The 24,948-nt window shown below is 42.7% G+C and overlaps 1 protein-coding gene across 6 annotated transcripts in view; it reads right to left on the bottom strand.

Annotated features, from left to right (window-relative positions):
• Positions 1-24,948, bottom strand: part of STXBP5L (syntaxin binding protein 5L) — a 218,184-nt gene that overhangs the window by 81,937 nt on the left and 111,299 nt on the right. For all 6 annotated transcript variants that reach the window (XM_033086846.2, XM_033086882.2, XM_033086867.2 and 3 more), the window contains exons 6-7: positions 10,714-10,777; positions 2,573-2,656 (exon numbers count right to left, since the gene is read on the bottom strand). In XM_033086846.2, the coding sequence (XP_032942737.1) occupies positions 2,573-2,656; positions 10,714-10,777 (148 nt within the window). The remainder of the gene's footprint in view (positions 1-2,572; positions 2,657-10,713; positions 10,778-24,948) is intronic.

Below are 24,948 nucleotides of genomic sequence, written 5' to 3'. Positions count from 1 at the left end.
CCTGTTAGATTTTGCCACAAAATGAGGAAGAAAAACAGAAATGCTTTTGGAGGTCTCAGCTGCAAGTCACAAGTAATTCTGAAAGATGGTCCTGAACAAGTCCTGAATTTTCTCTCTGCTGGATTATGTCTAAGCATTGTGATCCACTTCTTTAGCATCCACACACAAAAGGAGCAGTTATTTGCTCAGAACAGGAGTTCACCACTTTAGGTGACTCGTGAATATTCACACAGTGTAGGCACATAAAGCATCTCACTCTGGATTGGGTGTGTTTCCCCTTCTGCAATACCCATGGTGGTTGCACACACATTCCATCTTCTCTCATACTCAGCATGTACTAAAATTAAGCATGCCTACCACCATTTCAGCTCCTTCCCAATCACAAACCTTCTCCAATGAGGGTCTTTTAGTACCCCTTTTAACCATATTTTGCACAAGAACAATGCTTGTCTCATCTTACTGTTTGAATGCTAAAAATCCTTTGTGTTCATAGTACAGGACCATTATAGCAAGGGCCACATCAAATTTGATACTTCCATAGTGGCACAGTGCTAGACAAAGGTAGGGAGTTGTCATTTGGCAAATGCCTCTGAGAACTTTGCATCTTCATTCTGGGGATGTGTTCCAATGAAAAATGATGACTGCTTCAGATAGCTCTGAATGGGGGCTGACACAAACTTCCAAAATCTGCACAGGAAGATGGCTTGATTTTGGGTTTGCCAACTATCAATAACAACTTGAGAACCATTTGAAAAATCTGTCTTGTTTATGTGCTGTCTTTTTATACCACTTTGGAAATAAACTTTTGAAGGAAATTATAAAAGAGCTTGGAAGGAATGCCTTTTATAGAAGGCATTGTGTAGGAGCATTGATTGGAAGGGCCTCAATAGCTCATGCATATCACCATTGAGAAGATGAAAATCCTAATGATAGTATGAAAAGTGAGGGTGAATTAATTTAATTCAGAACTCATGCAAAGAGGCACTTTGAAATTTAATGAAGATACAGAACACTTACAGGAATTTATCTGACTCCACAGATATCCTGCAACTGGAACTGTTCTGACTCAGTGTCAGAACAATACTGAGAGATTGGTCAGACATCGTGGGGCACAGTAGCCTTCTGTTAGCCCAGACAGCATGGTGAAGGACAGCAGCAACAATGATTTGTGGATTGTGATCTTTGGTGGCCAATCCAAAGATGAGATTTAGGTATGATAATTTGGTTTCCTACTAAATACCAAGTGGCACATGCCAAACTAGAAACTAGCACAAGTTGCACGAAGTAGAGTAATTACACAGCAAATAACCAAAAGCACAGGACTGATTAAAAGGCAAAAGAAAGTTCCTGAGAACAGTATTGAAAAATGCAGAACTACTAAATTCTAAATTGTATGAGAAATTTTCAACATCCACCTATTCTGTCCCAAAATGAAAGAAAAGATAAAAAAAAAAAAGGGAACCAGCATTAAGAAGATCCTGCTTCACGTAGTCTCAGTCTGAGTACAAGAGATAACAGTGGGTGAACAGATATTCCCACCCACCCTTCCTGAGGAGACTTGTAAAAGGAAAAAGTTGTTCAGTCTTAAGTAATAGGACAGGTGCAATTTCACAAGTGTTTGCACAAGCCGACTGTCACTGACAGACAATTTAGTGGCTCTGTGTTGAGGCTTAAGCGCCGGTCTGTTCAAACTCTGTCCTTTGAAACATTTGCTGTGTTGATGCTCAGAAACTTAACCTTGAAGCTCAGTGTAGTTTTGATGTATCCCTGATGGCAGGTCTGAAAGAGTGCAGGATTTGTATGTATTCAAATTGCTTTTTAGAGGGGAAATAAATGTGTATACACTCCTTATACATGGCAAGGTGACTAGATAAAGAAGGAAAAAGAACTACAGAAAACCAGTTACTGCTACGATCTCTTTAAGAAAATGTCCTTTTTTACCTTCAGTCGTAGTTGCATTCACATTCATCCATGGTGAACTTTAGAGGACTGACAGAACAAAGAATATTCTTTCCTAGGGCTAGGAGTATATCTATTTTTCAAGCAGTTTGATTATTGATACAAGAGCTGCATCTGTGGTTAACACAAGTTGCTTACAAATGACAAGAGAATACCGTGCGATAACTATGACAATATAATTTTGAAAACTGTTTAATCAGATCTTAAGTACTAGGCAATATCAACAGCTGCACAAGGTAATTCATCATCCAATATCATGAATGTTCTAGAAATACCCAGTAAAGATTATTATATATTTCCTATCGTAGCTATTTCTCAGGTCAGCTCATTGCTAGACTCTGTTCAACTGAGGATCCCCACAAAGAAGTTGATGAACTTGTCAGGATCAAGGGGAGGACATTATGTATCACAGTACACTAATGAAAACATAAACTATGGAATCAGAACTAGAGATTTTAGTCGTTAATTTCTATTGTCAGTAATTTGCCCAAAAACATAGCATAAACATTATTTCCAGAACCAGCAATGCCTTTAGATAAACATCCATCTGCTTGGTAAGACATATGGCAGACTGCTGAATAATAGCTTTGCTGAATTAATGGAAATTGCTTACCTCATCATAATAAGCTCTCAGATCGGCTCTTTTAGATCGTAAGTCCCAGAAAACGATAGTCCCATTTTCATAGCCTATCAATAGCTGGAGGAAGGAAAAAAACACAATTATATTTTCTAATTCAAAAGGCACATATAAATATTGAGTGATATAAAAAGAAATTGCAAAGAGATGTGCAAGATTGTAACTTGCCCTACACATAATATCTTGCTTTCTAATTACAGTAATTTCATGAGTATAAGCTGCACCTGATTGTAAGCCGCACATCTGGGTGTCGGCAACGTTTCATTCTTTGTCCATATATAAGCTGCACTGGATTGTAAGCCGCACTTTTGTTCACAGCGAAGTAACCAATTTGTAACAAACATGCGATCAAGGGTTTTACTGGCAGGTGCTCAATTCGCAAGCTTGACTTGGCCCCTGGCTTGTACTTCCTGGGTTGGGAAATTTCTGAACTTTGTTCATATTTTGGCCGCTCCTGAGTGTAAGTTGCACTTCCGGGTTGGGACCAAAATTTTAGTCAAAATGGTGTGGCTTATAATCATGAAATTACTGTATCATTCAGTATAAATCACTTCACATTGCTGACAATTTTAGATATGACATAGAAAAAAAAAAGGGCTTTATACACCTTTTCTCCCCTGTGTGATTATGCGCCTAGACAGTCTTCTCAATCACATATCTGCAGAAAACCAAGGACTGAAACATGCCCCTACCAGCTCTTACCTTCCCTGCCCCTTGAAGGAGAAAAAAATCTCTGACACCTAAAATAACTTCAAAGCAAGAGAGTCACCAGATTAAACTCTCATTCAGTTACATATATTCCTTTTATTTATGCTTGATATTGCTTTAAAACATTCTGAAGAACTCCTCCTGAAGAGAATATTTTGCTTGCTTTCCTAATAATTAAAAATAAATTAATTGATATGTCAATTTTTACTTCTAGAACTGAGATGTGATCTCATCATGCACACCAGAGAAATACCAGCAAAGATTTCTGGAAAGATGAAAGAGAACAAAGACAATGCTCAGGAGAAAAATAACAATGAACATAATAATTTCTCCTTGTCTTCACTAAAAAGAAGTGAAATATTGATCTGGTACTGTAGAGTTACTATTCATTTGAACACAATTAATTTCAGATCTTATGGACAGTATGATATCTAGCTTACTTAGGTGTCCTAGAAACAGTTTCCCGTAAATCTGTCTTCTTAAGAATCCGTTCTGGACATGATTACTGGAAATGGTTAAACTGACAGATTCTCACATTTCTGCGATAGAATATTTTATACAATTGGCAATGATAATTGCAGTTATTATCTGTAAGCAGATATATACAGAATGCAGGCAAGAATTTACAGTTTCTATATAAAGAATTTGTGCAGAACAATGACAAGATAATCTCTTAGCTGGAGAAACCTTAACAGCATCTTTGCTATCATTCACTTTAGCTTGCATGAATCCTGAAAGTGGAAGTTGACTAGGTTACCAAACAAAACATCTCTTTCTTTCCCAGTTAAGTATAACTGATACATCTATAGTGCCTGGGAATACTCTCAGTTCTACTGGATATGATTCTTTTATTTACCAGGAGAATATTTCTTATGTGGACTCTTCTAGCTAATCTGGAAATGATTTATAGTTAATATATTTAATACTTGAATATGAAAAATAAATTATTATGTTCCTGAGGAATTATTCTCCTGAAAAAAATTTCAAATGGTCCTGGAAAAAATCCACAATATTTAGGATTTTTTCTCTGGATGGCTCCATATGGGATTTTGTGGCAGAGTCAAAAATCATGCAGCTAACTGTATAGCACTTGTGTCAGGATGCCATATGATATTCTGGGATAATAGGCTGCCATTGAGAGAGTGAACAAAGGAGGGTCTTACTGCAGCTGCTTGTGCTGTTGGCACAGCAATCCCAAATGGAAGCCATTTGTATGCTCACAGCAGTTCACTTGAGAAGGCGAAGGCTTGTGCTGTGTTGTGCTGCACACAGCACTTGCCTTTCAGGCCTGCATCATGCCGCACACATTCCTTGGCCATGCGGTAAATTAGCTTCTAATTCTAAAGGATCCTGTAGGCCTCTCCCACTTGGTAAAGACAAGGTCAGCACCTTTTTGCCTTTATCTTAATCTAATGCAGTATGTCTCATGTGAACATCCTTTTGCTTGACAGTAGAAATGGATGGAGTTTTTTTAAAAGAAAGAAAGAAAGAAACAAACAAAAACTTTCGGGATCTACAAAGACCAAAATGTTGCCAAGCGTCTTCACAGAGGACATTCCAAGCACTTATTGGAGGTTCATCCAATAATACACAGCTTGGGGTTTCCATCCTCCTTTTTGTATTCACTCCAGTAAATAGTATTTTAATAAGTTAGGGAGTCTGAGTGTCCTCCTTACTGTCATCACAACACGCACTTGCACCTGTGGATTACAGCTGGGTACCAAACCAGTCACATTCAGTTTGTATCTACTAATATTCTTTCCACCCCAGATTTTGTACAAATATATTCAGAAAAGTGAAAATAATTTAGTATGTGGCTCTGTTTCATAATAAGCCTTTCTCCCTGCGGAAGCAGGCTTGTCTTTTGACTTTCATCTCTCTATTTCGCAAAGATATGAACCAGATAATTACTAAAAGGTTAAATACCTTTTATCAGAGGCCACATTTCACCTGAACTATTGCTGAAATGCTTAATTCACAGCTGCACTATTGGATTGCAAGTTACAAAGTGTGGTTTCAGGGAAGAAACTGAAAGGCAAAGAGATTTTCTGCATAGCCAGGAATCTCTCATTTTGTTCAGACAGTAGTCATGCTGCTTTAGTACTAGCACTCTGGTACAGCACTAAAGTCACAGTTCCAGCTTGGGTGAACGGGATTATTCCAGGATATTTATGATCATGACCTGTCTGAACCATAGGAAACTCAAACATTCCCACTCAATCACAGTGACCACAGGGGAGGTCTATAAGACAAGTTCTAGTTCTGTAATAGAGGTAAAAAGTAAAAAATTAATAAATGCAGTTAGAAAGGAAAACTCAGACAAAGAAAAACAGCACATGTAAAAAGAGTCAAGGATAGAAAAAACACCAAAGATTTATCTTGCCTTTCGTGGCACCTCATTTAATTACTCATGCTTAATTAGGTTATAAAAAAAGCAGAACACAGGACAGAATTTGGAGAGACAAGTCCTGCCAGGATCTTCCTTGTCTAGTGGAGTTGTTTCCCATTTTGACTTAAATCTTTCTTCATCAAATACCTTTCATGATGGGAGGAAATTTCTTTTTTTACAGTCAACTAAATACATTCTAGTGCATGCCAGCAAGCCCCTTTCTTGTCCTGGTAACAAAAAATAGCTGGAGAAAAAATCTCAAACAAACAAGCCTGCCAAACAGGCTTGTTTTTTTAGGTATTATTAGATCTCAGAACTCTGACTCAGGGAGTTTAGCCCACCAGCTAATTGTAAATAACATTAAACCTTTTCCTATTAAGCTTTCTCCATTTGCTGGGAAACTGCAGACCATTGCAGTTAATGTATTTTCCTTTGTCAGCAAGAAAAATCCTGTTCGCCACTTATAAATGTTTGTGCACTCCAGTCTGTCCCTAATGTAGAGTTATTAATTGATTTGGCAAACACAGTTATATTTCATAAACTTAATCACTTGGTCCCCGAATTGTTCTTCAGTGACATATTAAATGCCTAAATTCACCTTGATGTCTGTCTTCCAGCCACAGCTTGTTAGATTCATAAAAGAGACTTGTCTCCAAAGCCTGCCTAGATAGTTTGCCTGGAGGCCACTCTGGAAAAATTTTGAATGGCGGAAGTCTTCTGGAATTGCATTCACTCTCTTGGCACAAGGAACCCAATCACCAGTCAATGAAATCAGCTGGAACTTCTAGGAATTCAAAGGATCTTAAAGAAAAAGGTGAAGATACTGCCAGTGCACAAACCTCCCTGGCTTTCAAAAAGAGCTCTTGTGATTGTCCTAGATTTTGAAAGGTATGATATGTTTTAGGACTCTCAACTACTCAGTGTTCATAGGAGAAATAATTATTTACTTCAGTAAAACAGTCCCAGGTCAGTGAACAGCTGAAGAAGGCTACACCACTGGACTCTTGCAAAGTACTTGTAGAGTAGTACCCTTGACACTGAGTAATAATTATGACTGATTTATACCTACTTTTTAGTACCTGAAACATATGCAAATAACACTTTCATCTGCTGCCTATCGTGATGTGTGGAGTCTGACTTCTGCCACCAATACATTTTGGTGGTCTTTGGTTAACTTGGTGTTGTGGAGATAAGCAAAGCAAGGAGAACTATCATCAAATAGCTCATTTTTCTAAGAACAACTCTGCTAAATAAAAGTCTACCTATGACAGTATCTTCTATTGAAATGGCCAAGAACAAATACCAAATAATACGGGAAGAAGTACTTGAAACCCTCTCACATATTTTCTCAGGCTAAGTAATTTTGTAATTCAAGTATAGCCATCTCTTCAAATATATGTGGCTGTGTTTAACCACATCTTTAAGAATCTTTTAGGAAAATTCAGCAAACCTCTTCAGTTACCCTCACATTGATTTCTTTTGTGTTAAATTTTCTAGTCTTCCTTCTGATCAGTACATTTTCAGCACACACAATAGCATTTGGAAAAAGTATTATAGGTTCTACCTATTGCACAGTAATTTCACTAATATAATCTGCAAGTTTTTGACTAAAATTTTGGTCTGAACCCGGAAACACAACTTACACTCAGGAGCGGCCAATATATGAACGAATTTATGAATTTTGCCAACCCGTAAGTGCGAGAGCTGCAGAGCCCTGCCAAGCAGTGGAGCCCCGCAGACCCCGCCGTCCCTCACACCACCTGCCCCATCTCTGCCCAGCCCGCGCCCAGAGCCGAGTGGAGCTGCGGGTATGCTGAGGCCACGCGCCTCTGCCCACTGTGGTTCCACCAGGTTCGCAGCCCCTGGAGTGGCGCCGCACTCACTCCACACACATGGCGTGGCAGTGGACACTGTTAGGCCCGGACTCCACACTCCTGGCCACTGCTGCGCAGCACGCGGGGCAGCGGCACCTCCACCCGCAGGGCCCCTCCGAGTTTGTAGCCCCCGAAACCGGAGGGCCCAGGCTCTGAGCTCCTGTCCATTGCTGTGCAGCGCGTGGAGCAGGGCACCAACCCAGTTGGTGAGCAGCATGGCCTGCCCGGTGCCAGGGCCACGCTGGTTCTGGGGCGGGCCTACCCAGTACTCAGCGGGGGCTCCACCGCTCGCCAGGAAACTTTCCCGCCTGCGTCACCTACTGCCTCTGACAGCCCAGGGCAGCAGGTCCCCAAGCCCAACCGGCCCTGCTGCCCTTGCCCCCCGGGCCGCGCCCTCCCTTCACCTGGGCAAGAGTGGAACTGGCAGGTTTAATAGTTTTTAGGCTGCGTTTAAAGACTACCCCGACCTGTGAAAAATGTTTGCAAAGTGAGCACCTGCCAGTAAACCCCATGATTGCGCGGCTGTTACTAATTCATTACTTTGTTGCATGCGGGTCCTCACTGTGAATGAAAGTGTGGCTTGTAATCCGGTGCGGTTTATGTATGGATGAAGACATAAATGTTGCCGACACCTAGAGGTGCAGCTTATAATCTTGAAATTACTGTACTCAATTGGTTTATTTGGAATCTACCTGTGAGCTTCATTTGGTATCCCTTTAGTTTTTGTATTGAAAGAGAGTATGAGCTGTTTCCATAGTCTTAATATCAATTGTGATTTTCAAACTTGGAATCACAATCATGTTTTTTCCATAGTGAATTTTCCTGTCTCACTAAGCTGTCTTTCGTATAGAAAACCCTGTCCCTTCTCTGAATTTTTTTAGCATTATGTTCATTTTAGACGTAGAAGGACAAGTACTATACTCAGTATTCAGCAAGCAGTCAAGAATGCCTTTCTTTAATAACTTTGTTTTCTTCTCCATTTTTCTCTGCATAATGCGTAATTTTGATATTCTTTATTGTTCACTACTGAACATTGAGCTGACACTTCCATTTAACTATAAATTATCATTCAGAGCTCTTGATACATAACATTAATCATCAGCTCACACCCATTGTTTTATATGTCAAGTCAGAAATATTTTGCCCTACATGTATTACTGCTCATCATTTATGCTGAATATAGTTAAAAAGATAGTATTTAGCCTGCCATTTTACTGCTGAGTTTCTCAGCCTCCTAAAGTCCAGCAAACCAGGCCACATCACAACTTACTCTATTTTCTAGGCTCTTTATGATCATGTTGAACAGTAAAAGTCCCAGGAGCTGTTTTTTTCCCCCATTTTTTCCTCAATTTGAATAACGATTGATTTATGCTGCATTCTTTTAACTGAAGTTTAATGAGACTTAGTTGAAAAAAGTAGTTAAATTTATTTCTCTACTGTTGATTTTTTATTTAGAACTATGTATTTTGATTTAATGCTTGGATTTTCTTTTACATCTGTGTGTACCTTTTACTGAAATCTTCCTATAAACACTATCAATTCTACATTCTGCAAAACTGCAAGTATTTTGTTAGCACCAATTTAATCTTTACACCACTCTCAATCCATCAATGATATAAAGAGCTGTATTGGGGTGTTTTTAGTATACCTTAAATGTTCTACTACATCTCCCCATAAATTTTCAGTGGCTTTTTTTTCATAGGCATCTATCTGAATTTGCTGTTGTTCTTCGAATGTTAGTACTTCATCAGTGCCCAGATGTCTCGCATGTGCCCTCTGAGCAACAAGCACTTGTATTCCCAAACCAGTTCTCTTTAAACTCCCTTGCCTGGGTCCTTTTCATCTCCTTTTTTTCTGCTGAAAAATATATTTAGGTTTCTGTTTGGACACAGTGTATGGCATTCCTGTAAAAAATCTTCACTGACAAGACCATTTTTTTCTTTTAGTACCCTTTTTTCCTACACTGTGTGCCTTAGGTAGCTCATCAGGAACTTCAGTTGTGGCCAGCAAACAAGAATGATGCCTCATCAATAAACCTTTATTCTCACCAGGTATTTTTCCATAAATAACTAAACTGCATTTCTTAATGGCTTCTTGTTTGAGGCTACAACACTACACTTCATAATGTTTAATTACTTTATTTGATAGTATTCTAAATTGCTAGACCTATTGCAATTCTTACAGAAAGGCTTAGGGATGCCATTGAAGTTGTTGAGGGTTGGTTCACAACTGCACCAACTTGCACGCAGTTCACCTCGCAATATGGGGTGGAAGTCCAAGAATGAGCAATGCAAATGAAAACCAGATGTAGTCATCTGTGATTTTTCTAGGTACCTATAATTTCTGCACAATATCCCCCATATAAGTATTGGAAATTCAAACTGCTGCTAGTTTCTAACGACTATTAGCTATTCTTATGTGAGGCACACTGTCAAAGAGATATTCTATTTGGAAGATGTTTTATAAATACACACTGAAATGCAATTATTAAAAATGATCAAAACCAATGAGAGAGTTAAATATCCTTTCCACACAGGCAAAATGCTCCAATAGCAACACATTAAAAAAAAAAAAAGCAAACTGTAATAGAACCAGAATTCTGTCAACCATCTTTGGAAATCTTCCATACAAATAAAGCTAACTCTGATTGTGCCTCCTGGTGGTTATCAATCACAGCCCTAAGGCTCTGACTATATATTCAGCTTCCACTTGTGGACAGTAAACAGAGATGAGAAGGGCAAATAGCATCAAGTTCCAAACCTGGGTTATTATCATGATAATTCTTACATAAGAAATATTTGCTATCTTATAAAAACTTAGTGTAGTGGTTATAAGACCATGTTTATCCAAGTACTGAAGTAATGATACAGTTTTTAGTCAAATCTTACTCATACAAAGTCCAGCTTTTTTAAATGGGAACATTTTAGAAAGTTCATTTCAAAGTACAGTATGTTGTCCGTATCACAAAATGTTTACTCATTAAATTTGCACAAATACAATTTTTTTCATAAGAACAGTAAAATAGTGATTGGTTTGCAAACATGGAAAAAAAGCAGATGATAAAATTAGTAAGCAAAAGGAAAGAGTAGTAAGGCAAATAAATGCCATAAAATGCTGCAAAATTTTATACCATTGGTTGTACTCACTTTTCCCTCATCTCTTGGGCTGTCACTTAAATGTACAACTGGGCCAGGATGAGTCTTGGTGGATCTGCAAGACAAAAATCAATTAAAATCTGTGAATGTTTTTTTGTTGTAAGAAGAGCTAGATACCTCAGTTTATAGGTGTGCTAACACATACCTCCAATGGTTAAAAAATAATTGTAAAAAGCCTTAACAGGGTAAAGTTATAGGTATCTTTTAATGTTCTCCTCTATTTCCTTTTTGCCATTATAGGAAAAGATTCTCTTTTCTTAATGAATCCTTCCTTCATTTTTTAAAATCTCACTATTCTTTCTATTACAGTAATTCCCCCCTTCTCTCATTCTTGCAGCTTTTTTTGCCTTTTGCCTTTTCTATTCTCTACTCCATCTCTTTCTGACCCTCTCTCTTTACTTGTTCCATTTGAAGGCTAATTTGCCAAGGATTTTCAAAGTCTTCACTGATACTGATAGTATGACTCACCAATTCCAATGTCACTAAAGACAGGGTTTCAGTAACCCACCTACACTGCCCTGTCCAGGAAGCACCTTAGCATTACTGCAGTGGGGTTTGAGATGTGGAACATCTTGCTTCTGATCTGTAAAGCCTTATCTCATCTTTGGACCAACTAACACAGTTACACCCACAATGAATGTTCAGTAAGGCTCCTCAGCCACCACACTCATCCTTTTGTAAGCCTATACAGAAATTAATTACTATTCTTGACATCTCCTCCCTTTCTGCAACATGTATCAACTGTGTCTATGGAACTTAGTACTGAAGTTATTAATGTCCAGCACCTGACAGCAAATGCAAATCATAGGAAACTGATTGGACAGATGGAGATTTTTCATCTATCATCTTTTCTAACCTGACCTTCAGGTCCTGGCAGTCATAGAAAACAAGAAGACAAGCATCAGTCCACACTGAATGCCTGCACAGAGGAGGACCTTTCTCCCATCTAGGTTCTGGGGTCAGAGTTCATGTCCCTTGGAGTTCAGTTGAGGATCTGAACATGCATGACTGGTCTTGGTTCACCAAAGGACATCAGGAAAAAAAGTACGGCAGATATTGGCAGAGACCATAAAGTGAAGAATTTATCTGGAAACCATTTGTAAAATAAACTAGGCTCCAAGATTTACAGCAATCTGCAAGAGATTCACAGAAACAAACCAAAACAAGATTCTCCAGCCAAACTACTCAAAGTATTTTCATAAAAAAATGGCCTCTTCCTTTGGTTGAATACTGCACTGTAGCAAAACTGGCCTCTGTTCTACAGGTCAGACTCCAAAACAAGACTGAGAATGGTATACAAAAATTCTCATACAACTCAAATATTAAAACACTGTGGACTCATTCATAGCTTTATAGGCTTCTCCTTCCCAGAACAATATGCTCCAACACTCTTAAAAGCATGCACACTCTTCTCTGGCTTCTATACTTTGCCCACATTATATTTTAAATATTTGAACTATTTCATGAGGGAGATGATTTTGCAAGCAGTGCTTAGACCTACACATGTCCTCTACATCTGTCCTGAGGGAGTGCATGCGATAGTTTGGGACATTCTAGGCTGTTTCAATTTGTTTCTGACATAGATTCACATGAACGTGTCAGAGTATTTTGATGGAAAGAACTAGGTCTGTTTGGAGTATATCTGCCTATGCAGTGATGAGCAAAGAAGGAAGGGTGAGAACAAGAAGAAAAAAACAGAAGAGAAGACACATTGCTTTGCACAATACCTGGCTTGCTCTGGCTTCTTCCTTTTTCTTTCACTTCTATTAAATTTAAGACTGCCAGGTATGTAAGTCACTCTATCAAAAGACTCAACAAACCATTGTTTAGTTTTCCCACATATATCATTGGTCTAGGAAAAATGAGGATTTTGGGGAAAGGGGCTTTAGTTTTTGTCTTTGTTTCTCACCATTCTACTCTCTTTTAACTGGCAATAAATTAAATTCATTTTTTCCAAGTCAAGTCTGGTTTCTCCTTTGACAAGCAAGTGATTATCGTGATTTTAGCTTGATTCATGAACTTTTCCTCTTTATTTTCCTTCCCTGTCCTGTTGAGGACAGGGAGTGAGAGAGCAGTTAGCTGGAGGTTTCACAACCAGCCAGAATCCACCCTCCACAATTTCCTTGATCTCTTAACAGAGGCCAGCTCTGTTTATACACAGTTAAGAGTAAATAGAGAGTCTATTAAGTTTGGCACTCATAACACAGCTTCTGCCAAGAAAGCAGAAAGAATCCTTTTCAAATAGTTGTATATACCAAAACTAATTTCGCATGTGCCATCACAAATAAGATCACACACAGATGTTCCTGATATTTTTTTGAAGTGTAGAGCCTATTCCCTGGCAGTCCTCCTGCACTGTTGTTCCAAGGCTCCAAGAAACATTGTTTTTTTTATACACAGCAAGTAAAGTATTTGCATCAAAACTGATTCCTTTTTGGACTACGTAACAAGAAATATTCACAAGATGCAGCATAAAGTTTGGTGAACATGGATGAACATGCACAGTCCCATCTTGGGGGTGATGTCTGTGGGAGGATAAACTGATATAAAATAATCCCATCTCAGGTGAAGCAAGGAAGAAAGCTGTGTGTGAAAGCATTGCAACTTCCTCAGTTCTGCAAGACCTTTTGCTTGTTGCTCTGAGCTTGCTTGGTGGTTGGTTACAGAAGGAGAGACACAACAAATCTTCTCTGGTTTGCTTCTCCTAAGTGATGTTATCTCCCTTTGGATACAGGACTGTGGCATGGAACCCAAACCTTGTCCTTGGTGGCACACTAAGACCAGGAACTGTCTGTTAAAGGCAGATCAGTGCCTCACTTCTTGAATCTCCTTGTCTCCTCAAGGAAGGTATGCAAAAATAGAAATAACAACAGTATCTTTTGGATCCCTAGGGATATGCTGCTCGTAAAAGAAGAGCAAGGCATTAGGCTCTACAGTCAATTTCTCTTGAGGGTAGACATCATGACTGCACTATGAGCAGGATTAAACAAAGCAATTATTTAATTAACTATGTTATATCAATAACATTATTTTATAGCACCCATTAAACTATCAGAGCTAAAGATAGCGTAACTACTGCTTTCATATAGTAAATTACAGTACAGTAGTTTCACGAATACAAGCCGCACGGATTATAAGCCGCACCCCCGGTGCCTCGACAATGTTGCTGTCTTTGTCAATAGATAAGCCGCACCCCGAATATTAGCCGCACTTTCGTTCGTCGCGAGAATCCGTGCGCAGCTTTCACAAATTGGCCAATTAGTAACAGGATCGCGGCATAGCGGGCTTTACTGGCTCGGGGCGGGGCCAGGAAGGCTCGGCCCGTTCATGGTTGCCGACGGGGCCGGGTGGCCCAGCTCAGCGCCACGGCTCGGCGGGGCTGGCTGGGTGGTGCTGCCGCCGCCGCCGGGCTCGCTGGTCCCCCTCTCCCGTCAGCACCGCCCCGCTGCCGCGTTCGCTCGCCCGGCTGGCAGGGCTGCCGCCACCGGGCTCGCCGCCCGCCCCGCTGCCGCTTTCGCTCGCCCCGCTGCCGCTTTCGCTCGCCCTGCGCCGCGCCTCGCGAGCGCCGCGCCTCGCGAGCGCCGCGCCCGCCCCGCCCCGCGGCGCTTTCGCGACAAGCGGCGGCGCTTTCGCGGCGAGCGGCGGCGCTTTGGTTCGGCGAGCGGCGGCGCTTTGGCGAGCGGCGGCGCTTTGGCTCGGCGAGCGGCGGCGCTTTGGCGAGCGGCGGCGCTTTGGCTCGGCGAGCGGCGGCGCTTTGGCGAGTGGCGGCGCTTTCGCTCGCCGAGCGCCGCTTTCGCGAGCGCCGCTTTCGCTCGCCCCGCCGGCAGGGCTGCCGCCGCCGCCACCAGGCTCGCCGGCCGCCCCCTCCCGTCTGCACCGCCGCCGCGTTTCCTCGCCCTGGCCGGCACTGCAGGCCCCCGCACCGCCGGGCTCCCCCACGCTGCTGGCCCCGATTCTGCTGGGCTTCCCCCGCTGCCAGGCAGCCCCACCCGTCGGCCTTCCTGCTTCTGCCATGCTCCCCTGCACTGCTAGCCCCAGTTCTCCCGGGCTCCCCCGCCCTGCTGACCCGGGCTCTGCTGCCCCCCCTGCCCCGCCCTGCTGGCTCAGGCTCAGCCGCCCGCCCCCGCACTGCTGGCCCCGCCTCTGCCAGGCTTTCCCACCTCAGCCGGGGCCGGCCGGGCTCCAGCTTGGCTTGGGGCTGCCGCGGGCTCTCACTTCCGTGTTGGCAGCTTTTAGAATTTTGTTAATGTATTAGCCGCCCCGGAATATTGGTCGCACTTCCGGGTTTCCACCAAAATTGTGGTCAAATTGGTGCGGCTTGTATTCATGAAATTACTGTAGTTCCTTTTTGGGTTACAGCTTTTCTTAATTTATTTTCTGGAACTTTCTGACAACATAATTCAGAATTTGGCAGCCTCACAGTATGCAGCAAACATAAGACTGTTTAACAGTTCATTTCATGCTGAAGTGTAAGAACTTTTTTGCAGGTAAGTGACAGTTCAATTTTCATAATTTAGTGAACTGTAAATGATGCAAAATTTCAGACATACAAACACCAGTAGGGCGACTACGTGAACGCAGCGGCGACGCGGCCGGCATGCCTGCCAGCGGCGGCAGTGCCTGGCCCGCCGGCAGGGCGAGTACGTAAACGCAGCGGCGGGGCGGTGCTGACGGGAGAGGGGGGCCAGTGAGCCCGGCGGCGGCGGCAGCCCCACCCGACCGGCCCCGTCGGCAACCATGAGCGGGTCGAGCCTGCCTGGCCCCGCCCCAAGCCAGTAAAGCCCGCTATGCCGCGATCCTGTTACTAATTGGCCAATTTGTGAAAGCTGCGCACGGATTCTCGCGACGAACGAAAGTGCGGCTAATATTCGGGGTGCGGCTTATCTATTGACAAAGACAGCAACATTGTCGAGGCACCGGGGGTGCGGCTTATAATCCGTGTGGCTTGTATTCGTGAAACTACTGTATATTGCATGTGGAAATGTCTACACACAAATCCCCTTTTGCCTCAAGTTGTTTTAGTATATATAAAATGTTATGTTTCTCCTCATCACTATTACAGTAAAGTTGTCAATGAGATCGGAGCGTTGGACACTGTCATTGCAGAACTGCCTACAAAGAAAAAAAACCCCACCACTGAATTATATTTAATGCAAAAGAAGAGATCCAACAGCTCCTGGAAAGGATGAGGAGGTGCTGGAAAACTAATCAAATTTGAAGCTATTGTGAATAAAGAACTCTAATATTGATGACAGATGCTTCTGTATAGGCATTCCTTCAAGCTGGCTTTGGGGAACTGCATAAAAACTAATTAGATCCTAATCCTTGAGAAAGGTAAAAATAAGGAAGAAACAGTAGGTGAAAATATGGTGCAAGTGAAATAGATGAACAGGGAATTTTTCATTTCCAAACAGCAGCCAGGGTACATCTGAGAATGACTGAGAAAATAAAGTTCTGAAAAGACATAAAAAGGATGAAACACAAACCCAAGTCAACACACAGTAGAAAGAAAAAAAAGAAAAAAAAAGAAGATCAAGTTCAAAAACTATCAGCCATGATTTTCAGTAAAAAGTTTCTGAAATGAAAGCTAACTTTAACAGAGCAAGAAAAAAGTATGAGCTAATAATACAAAACTTTGCAACAATTCATAGTCTTTGTTGACCGTAAAGCCCAAAAAAACAGACTGCAGAATTGAAAAACAGAAGCAAAGATTCCCATGACAGCTGTACAGAACTAAAACTAGGTGTTTGCTAAGAAGATATTGATACTTTGAGTTGTTTTGCACTTCATCAGAAGTTGTTCCTGGCAGCAGCAGGTATTAATTTACAGTAAATTCACGAATACAAGCCGCACGGAATATAAGCCGCACTGCTGGTGTGTTGGCAACATTGTTGCCTTTGTTAATAGATTAGCCGCACCCGGAATATTAACCGCACTTTAGTTCGCAGCGAACTTTCACAAAGTCGTCATTTAGTAACACAATCGCGTATTGCCGGGGTTTACTGGCTTACTGCCGACCTCGGAAACATTGTTTCCAAGTGAAAAAAGACACAGACGATAGCTGCGGCACCGTTCCCTGCAAGTTTTATTTACAAGCCGAAAAAGACAGGAACAATAGTGTGGTCATTTTGCGAGCATTCCCAACGGATCCAGGTTGCCTTTAAACAGCCGCTGAGCCGCGCGGGCGGGCAGCCAAGCACCGAGCGGAGCCACATCTCCGCGCCGGCACGGCCACCCGCTCAGCCCCTCGGGCGAGTGGCTGAGGTGCCCGAACTCAGCTCTTTCCCTGCCACACGCATCGGCGCAAATGCGCCTGTCCTGTGAGCTCAGCGAGCGCCGCCCTGCCACCTGCCCCCTCAGCCCCGCGGGCGAGCAGCCGAGGTCCCCGAACTCAGCTCTTTCCCTGCCACACGCATCGGCGCAAATGCGCCTGTCCTGTGAGCTCAGCGAGCGCTGCCCTGCCACCCGCCCCCTCAGCCCCTTGGGCGAGTGGCTGAGGTCCCCGAACTCAGCTCTTTCCCTGCCACACGCATCAGCGCAAATGCGCCTGTCCTGTGAGCTCAGCGAGCGCCGCCCCGCCCCCGCCCGCTCAGCTGCACCCCCCCTGCCCCCTCAGCCACCCCGCCCCCGCGTGCTCAGCCACCCCGCCCCCGTGCGCTCAGCCACCCCGCCCCCGTGCGCTCAGCCGTACGCCCCCACGCGCTCAGCCGTACGCCCCCGCCCGCTCAACCACCCCGCCCCCGTGCGCTCAGCCACCCCGCCCCCGCGCGCTCAGCCATCCCGCCCCCGCGCGCTCAGCCGCCCACCCCCTCCTCCGCGTGAGCCCAGCTACCCGCGCAGCCGCACAAGGGCGGCCAACCGCGCAGTCGCAGAAAACTGAAAATACTTAAAAAAATACAGAAAAATATCACACTTTTATTAAACTTTTAAACAGTTTCATTTTTCATTCATCAGCCGCTTCATCAGCGGCTTCATCTTCCGTGAAACCGTCGAAGTCTTCGTCCTCCATATCGGAAACCAGCAGCTGGGCAATTGTAGGATCCAGTGAACGTGAGGCGGTTTCGCCGGCACCTTCACCATCAGAGTTATCACCTTCGGTACTCTCGATGGCATTGCTGGTCAGTCCAGGAATGATGTCGGCTTTGGCGAACCCTCGGCTGATAGTTCGGGTAGTTACTTTACCCCAGGCATCCAGTATCCACTGGCACACTGTAGCGTAACTTGCCCTGCGCAGCCTCCCGGTGTTGGTATAGGAGTGCTCGCCTTCCAACATCCACTCTTCCCACAAAGATCGCATTTTAGACTTGAAGGAACGAATAATACCTATGTCCAGCAGCTGCAGTTCTTTGGTCAAGCCACCCGGTATTACAGCAAGCTTCGTCTTCTTTTTTCTCGCGATATCTGTCATGGTTTTCGTCGTATGGGCACGCATGGAATCCAAAATTAGCAGTCCCGGTAACTGATTAAAGAACCTATGCAATGTGCCACCGTAAACGTCCGTTAGCCAAATCTGCATTGCTTTTTCATCCATCCAGCCTTTTGAATTAGCATGAACCTTTATTCCCTTTGGAAATCTCTCTTTAGGGAGGGTTTTTCTTTTAAAAATTACCATGGGCATAATTTCTGCCCAGCTAGAGAAACGCCGAGGACGACCGTAAACGATGTCTTTTCATTCCCCGTGGTTCTTACCGGCACCGTCGCTGTTCCGGTGTGGTCCACGGTCCTCGTCAGCGGCATATCGAATGTGAGGGGTACCTCGTCCATGTTTATAATACAGTGCGGTTGTATACTATTTTCAGAGATCTTGTCTTTGCAGTGACTCCGGAACCTGGCTACCTTTTCTTTGTAGTCCGCCGGCAGCCGCTGACACACCGTGGTCCGTGTACGGACAGAGAGCTCCTGTCGCCTCATAAAGCGGAAGCACCAAGACGCTCCTGCTTTAAATTCTTCTATATGCAATTGCTTTGCAATTGCTTTGGCTTGTATCCGAATGGCAACAGTAGATACACTTCGGCCAGCTGCCCTTCGCTCAGAAATCCACTGATAAAGTCTTTCTTCCAGCTCTGGCCATTGTGCTCTGCGGCGACGGAAACTTTTCTTTGTCTTCCTTGCAAGACGAAGTTCGTCTTCTTGCTGTCTCCACCTACGTACCATGCATTCATTAACGTGGAACGCTCTAGCTGCAGGTCTGTTCCCATGTTCTTTTGCATAGTTGATCGCTTTCAATTTAAACTGCGCGTCGTACGCTACTCTCTTCTCCGCAGCCATGCCGAGGGAAGAAGTCGCCGAGGGGAGAACGAGCCGAGAAGAGAACACGCTGAGGGCAGAGCACGCCGAAAAAGAACGAAGCGCGGGAACTCATCCTGTTAAATACCCCCCCGTCCCCCAGTAATGCCGTCATCCACAGGCAGACAATAAGCTGTTCTCTGATTGGTTCATCGTCGGAACAACGGGAAACCATGGATTTCAGACTGTTTTGGCTCGGGACTGGACCAGCGTGATACTAGGTAAGGGCAGATATCACATTTTTGTTAATAGATTAGCCGCACCGGAATATTGGCCGCATTTTCGGGTTTCCACCAAAATTTTAGTCTTCTTGCTGCGGCTTGTATTCGTGAAATTACTGTACTTGGTGGGTATTCATTTGGGGAAATGAGAGAGTGGTTATGCTGTAAGATGTGAATCTTTCTCAGAAGAACTGGACTGAAATCAAGACAGCAGTCACTGTAAAACAGTCTTCAAAAAGATTTGTAAGGATGGAAGCTTTTATTTGATTATTTTATCCTAAAATCAGAAAGCTCGAAAAGAAGTCTTCAGCAATGTTACAATCTGGACCCAACAAAATGTTGAAAATCCATAGATGATGTATTCCTCTATCATCCTGAAATGTTTTATGCACTCTAAGAAATCAAATGACTTAGCTACTGCTGTAAGAACTTCAAATACCAAAGCAATCTTTAAAGCAGGTAGAAGTACGCTATGCAAAATAGATTCAAATCAACACCATTTTCCTTTTGAAAGAAAAAATTGCCCGCAAAATTGGAGAAGTACTGTAATGATTCCTGAGAAGAATAAAAATCTGGTGTTAGAAAGTGATAGAAGGAGTTAGGAGAGGGGAGAAAGAAAGAAAACATCCATATTGGTTATTGTTATGAAGTAGAAGTTGACTGAATGTGGCAGTGCTGAAAAAAACATGCATAGACAAATACTTCTTTAGTGTCAGTAGTCAGACATCTTCCACAGTTCCACCTTCCATAAAGGTGCAGTGCTCCAGGGAATTTAAGACATTTTCATTGGTAGGGCCATAGAGAAATTTAAGAGAATGAGTAAGTTAGATACATTATCCATATATTATGGATTGAAGCTAGGAGTTGGAGTGAGCAGAATCAGTTCAACCTCAAGATACAACTCCGAGTCTTAGACACACTTCCTGAAATGTCCAGAAGAAGGAAGCCTTGAAAATTGTGCTTTCTTTATATTAATAACTACCTCAGTTTGGGTTTGCACACCGAGGGGGTAGCAGATTCTTCCAGACTGATACTTCTCCTCCTTTGTACCGCTTTCCCTCACTGCTGTGGATCTACTGACTCTGAGTCTCCATTTTAGGAAATGGGGATGGGCAAACAAAGGGTAAGAAAGAAGATACCAAGTTATGGCTTTGTTATAATTGAGTTCCAGTTTGCTCAATTCCCCCAAATTCCATAATTTTTGGTAAGTTGCAGGTATTAATTGATTAAATAGCTGGTTTTAAAACACTGGAATCTTACTGGGGGCTTATAATGCATATTTTTAATTTTTGGAGTTCAGAGGACACATATAAAGATTTTCTTTTCCTTTCCAATGCTAGATGACCTTCCCAAATAATCATGCTGTGAAAACAGAGACATGCTGGGCTCACTGACTATTTTTCTCTTCCAAAGCTGTTTCCAAACATTTGGAAGAAAAAGAGAGAAATGGTTTGCTTATTAGAGAGTAGAAAAACAGTACCATGAACCTCAAACCCCCGTGGCAAAGGACTAGCTCTGTTACATGACAGAGAAATGACAAGTGAAAAAGTTTTGATTTACTCATTCTTAGCTGAGACGATTGTTTTCAGTGTGGCCTGAAGCAGTGATAATGCATGAGATGATAGAAATTGCTGAGACAAGAATTGGTACCCATATGCTTGTGTTTTTTTCTCAACTCTGTTGAAAGACAAGTGCACTGAGACACAGATAGAGCACATGATTTAGGAGGGAATTTTTTCCTGTAACTTCCAGGTTTAGTTCTGAAAATAATCTAAAAAATTTTTTTTTAAAAAAGCATCTGTTTCTTTTGCATTATTAGCTGTTTGGGCCTTTATTTCTAACTAACTTTAGATACTGTTTAAGTTCACGGAATGATCTCTCCTGTAAGAGAGGATGATAGTCCCTTATGAAAAATATGTTTTGCAATCATCTTGTTGACATGTATCTCAACTAGATGCCTCTGAACAAGGCATACAACCACTGTCACTCAAAAAAATAGTGTTCTACAGATCTTTCAGATACAAAAGTAGACAAGAAAATCACAAAAAAAAACCCTCTGCACCAAATGCCAACTTTGTAAGTAAAAGTAGCTGTGCCGGACACGGTCATCAGATTTCTTGCATCATAATGAAAGTCTAAAAATATTGCATCTGAATCTGTTTCTCCTTCGAGTCTTCAAACTACCAAGCCTTTTCACCTCAGTCTTTCACTGCAACAGAATCACTTGTATGAAAAAATTCTTGCAGTCATTTGATAGGCCTCACTGACTCAAAATATTTGGTTGTTTCTGAGGATAAGGGTTACATGTAGATTTCATTAGAAGTAGATTCAAATCAGTGAAAAGTAAGAGAGAGGGTCAATTAAAAGAAAGAGAAGTTATGTTGGTAGACTTACAGTTTTAGAAACTGGATGAGAATTGCATGAAGAAGGATGAACTCCTTCAGGCTTGTTAGAGCAGATGATACACAAATTTGAAACACTTAAAATTTTATTCATAAACCTTCCATCTAAGCTGAGGACTTGAATATAACAGCAGAGCAATAGTTTTAAGTGGTCTTTTCTTGCCAGTAAGTTTGAAAGACGTGATTGCACAAAAGGTAATCCCTTTCCTTCCAAGCTTTCTAGAGAATAGCAACACCTTCAAGCTAACCTTACTCTAAAGTACTACCATTAACTCAAAATTTAACATAATGTTCTGAGCACTACTGCCCTTTACATTATTCATGGTAAGGTTGAAGATTTTCCTGAATTTTACATACATAAATTTTCCTATTTTCTTTCATCTTTGAAAGTACCTAACATCAACAGACTCTGTGAACTTAAACACCTCAGAACAACCTGATTTTACTGTAACTAGGAAGTTGGTCTTGAAAATTCTAGAGATGCCTTACAAGATGAATTATTTTATGATTCTGTAATACTAAAATGTGAAAAATATGCAAAAATCTTGTGAAAATAATCTGGAGATTAAAAAATATAATCAAATCAGAACATATCCATGGCCCAAAATAAAATTGTTCTCTCAAACATTTTTCTCAGTACTATTTTAAAGGAAAGTCTACAATCATAAGCTCAGCCTCCTGATGTACATTTAAAGTTAATAACATTTCCTTTAAAAGCTAATCTACATTCCATTTTACTTGCAGGAAAGCAACAGTAATGCAAGAGACATCATAGTTTATCACCAGAGAGAGTTCAAATTACAGTAATTTCCCGACTATAAGGCGCACCATTTTGACTAAAATTTTGGTCCGAACCTGGAAGAGCATCTTATAGTCCGGTGCACTTTATATAATGGACAAAGTTGCGAAATTTGCCGAACCAGAAGTGTGAGCCACAATGTGGGGGCAGTGCTGCGGGAGCGCCAAGGGGGAGTGGGAGCGGGCAGCCGTAGCTGGCAGGAGCTGTGCGGGAGGGAGAGAGCTGCTGCCGGCCCCGACCCCGGCCCTGGCCGCTGCGTGGGGAGGGAGGGAGCCAGTGTCAGTGCCGGCCCTGGCCCCGGCCACCGCATGGGGAGGGAGGGAGCTGCCGCCGGCCCCGGCCTGGGCACGGCGGGAAGAAGAAGCTGGAGGCCGCAGCCTGGGCACAGGGGGATGGAGCTGCCAGCGGCTGCAGCCTGGGTGAGGGGGGATGTAGCCGCCGGTGGCTGTGGCGGCTGAACTGCAAGCCGAGCTGCACCAGCCAGCGCTGGGCGGGAGTGCCTGGGCCCGCGGCAGCTGTGGTTGCTGGGCAGGGGAAACCAGGACCCACAGCCACGCGGTGGTAGCCAGGAGTCGCGAGCCGCACCAGCCGGTGCCGGGGGCAGGCGGGAGTGCCAGGGCCCACAGCACGGGGAGGGCGCCTGGGGCTGCGTTTAAAGGCTACGCCTATCTGTGAAAAATGTTTGCAAATTGAGCACCTGCCAGTAATTCGTTACTTTGCTGCATGTGGCACAGCTCCTCGATGCAAAAAAAAAGTGCGCCTTGTAGTCCAGTGCGCCTTATATAATGTACAAAGTTGCGAAATTTGCCGACTCCTGGAGGTGTGTCTTATAATCCGGTGCGCCATATGGCTGTGAAATTACTGTACGTTACTGAGTCACCCAGATTCAACTTCAGAGGGACTATAGCACCTATAAAAGTGGTTGCTATGGCAAACATCACCATTACTCCCATCAGCCTCTTCTTGTAACACAGAGAAGCTAATCTGCAGACACATAGGAACCTCTGTCCATCTGCAAAATATTTACACGGACAAATTTCATGCACTCCATATCAAGGAGGACATGGTAAGATTGGATGGAGAGGATGGAACTTTAGAGAAGCACATTGCTTACATGATCACTTTATCCTTGTAAGACTGCTAGACCTAGAAGCAGTAATGAATGAATACCTGTGCTAATCTGTCAGCAAAACACTACATGGCAGACTTGCTTTTTAGAAGGAAAACCTATTTTGGTAACCATGCAGCACCTTCAAGTACTTGGGGTGACATGGTCTATCTTTATTATGCTGTCATTACCTTTTACAACTTATGGGAAAATCTAGGTATTTTCTTGCATAGAAAATACAAAGAAGGTAGTTAGGAGGGGCAGCTTACTTTCTTGAAGGTTCTAGAGAGGGAGAACATTGCACAGCATCTAGGCTATGTCAACAAATCAGTAGTGAAGCTTGTTAGAAAGCAGTCCTTATTTCCCAGAAAAAGAGGCTTCATTCTATTCTACTCTCATGAAAAATGTTTGTTGTGGCCACTAAAATAATTTAAAAATAGTTATCCAGAAGAATTTTGAAATAATTAGAAAGTGAAACTTGGTGGAAGGCTTCCAGTCCATAAAAAACTTTTGGATCTATTTCCCTACAGAATAGGAACACCCTAATTTCTGGAGGGAAGAAAATTGCAAGTGCACACAAAATGAAAACATGTTCTTCCCAAAAACTGAAAGATATTATCTACTCAATGCAGTAAACATAGACATTCTAAAATACAGGACTCAAAAAGCCCTCCAATATGTCAACATCAACAAAACAAAGTGAGAAATAGAAAACAATTAGGATTCTTTCTACCTGAATAACTCATCAAAATGATCATGCTCCAGTGTAAACCATGTTTTCCAGCAGTACTTTTTTGCAGTCAAAACTACTAAACAGAACCAAGCAGTCTCACAGGGGCAGAACAACCAAACATTTCAAAACTGAGAACTGGGTGAAAGATTTACCAGCAGACTGAATCCTGATTACTATTTGAATCCTTGCTTTTATGTCATTTGAAGGTAAACCTATATTTTTTATAACTGTGCCTATGAAGTTTGGTGAGGGCAGAGAGGGAGAAAGAAAATGAGGTATCAGTTCAACCTGGGGGACAGAGTGTTTAGAATAATAGTAAGACAGAATAGAAAGAAAGGAATTTTTGAGAACTGGGATTACCCTTCAGGCCTGTAACCCTGTTCTTAGCTACTGTTCTCTTGGTTCACTGAGATGGGTGTATTTCAGTTTACTACCAAAGGTTACAGGTCCCTCAAAACATGAAGCAGTTGTCTCAGAAACTGCAAGAAGTACTTTGAGCTTTCCCACAGAAGTTCCTCTTGCTGAAACTTTACAGAGGAAACAGCAGAGAAAGAGTTTTAAATTTCTATTGAAGCTTTTACTTACAGGAAGCATAGATGTATTCCAGTCAGATTTTTGTATGCCTCTTTCCATTTCTTACCCGCAACACAGGCAGATGACTTAGCCTGTTAGAGAAC

Source organism: Catharus ustulatus, chromosome 2 (genome assembly GCF_009819885.2).
Source record: "Catharus ustulatus isolate bCatUst1 chromosome 2, bCatUst1.pri.v2, whole genome shotgun sequence".
Classification (NCBI taxonomy): domain Eukaryota; kingdom Metazoa; phylum Chordata; class Aves; order Passeriformes; family Turdidae; genus Catharus; species Catharus ustulatus.
The sequence above is the reverse complement of the archived record's forward strand: the minus strand, read 5'-3'. Positions and strand labels throughout refer to the sequence as shown.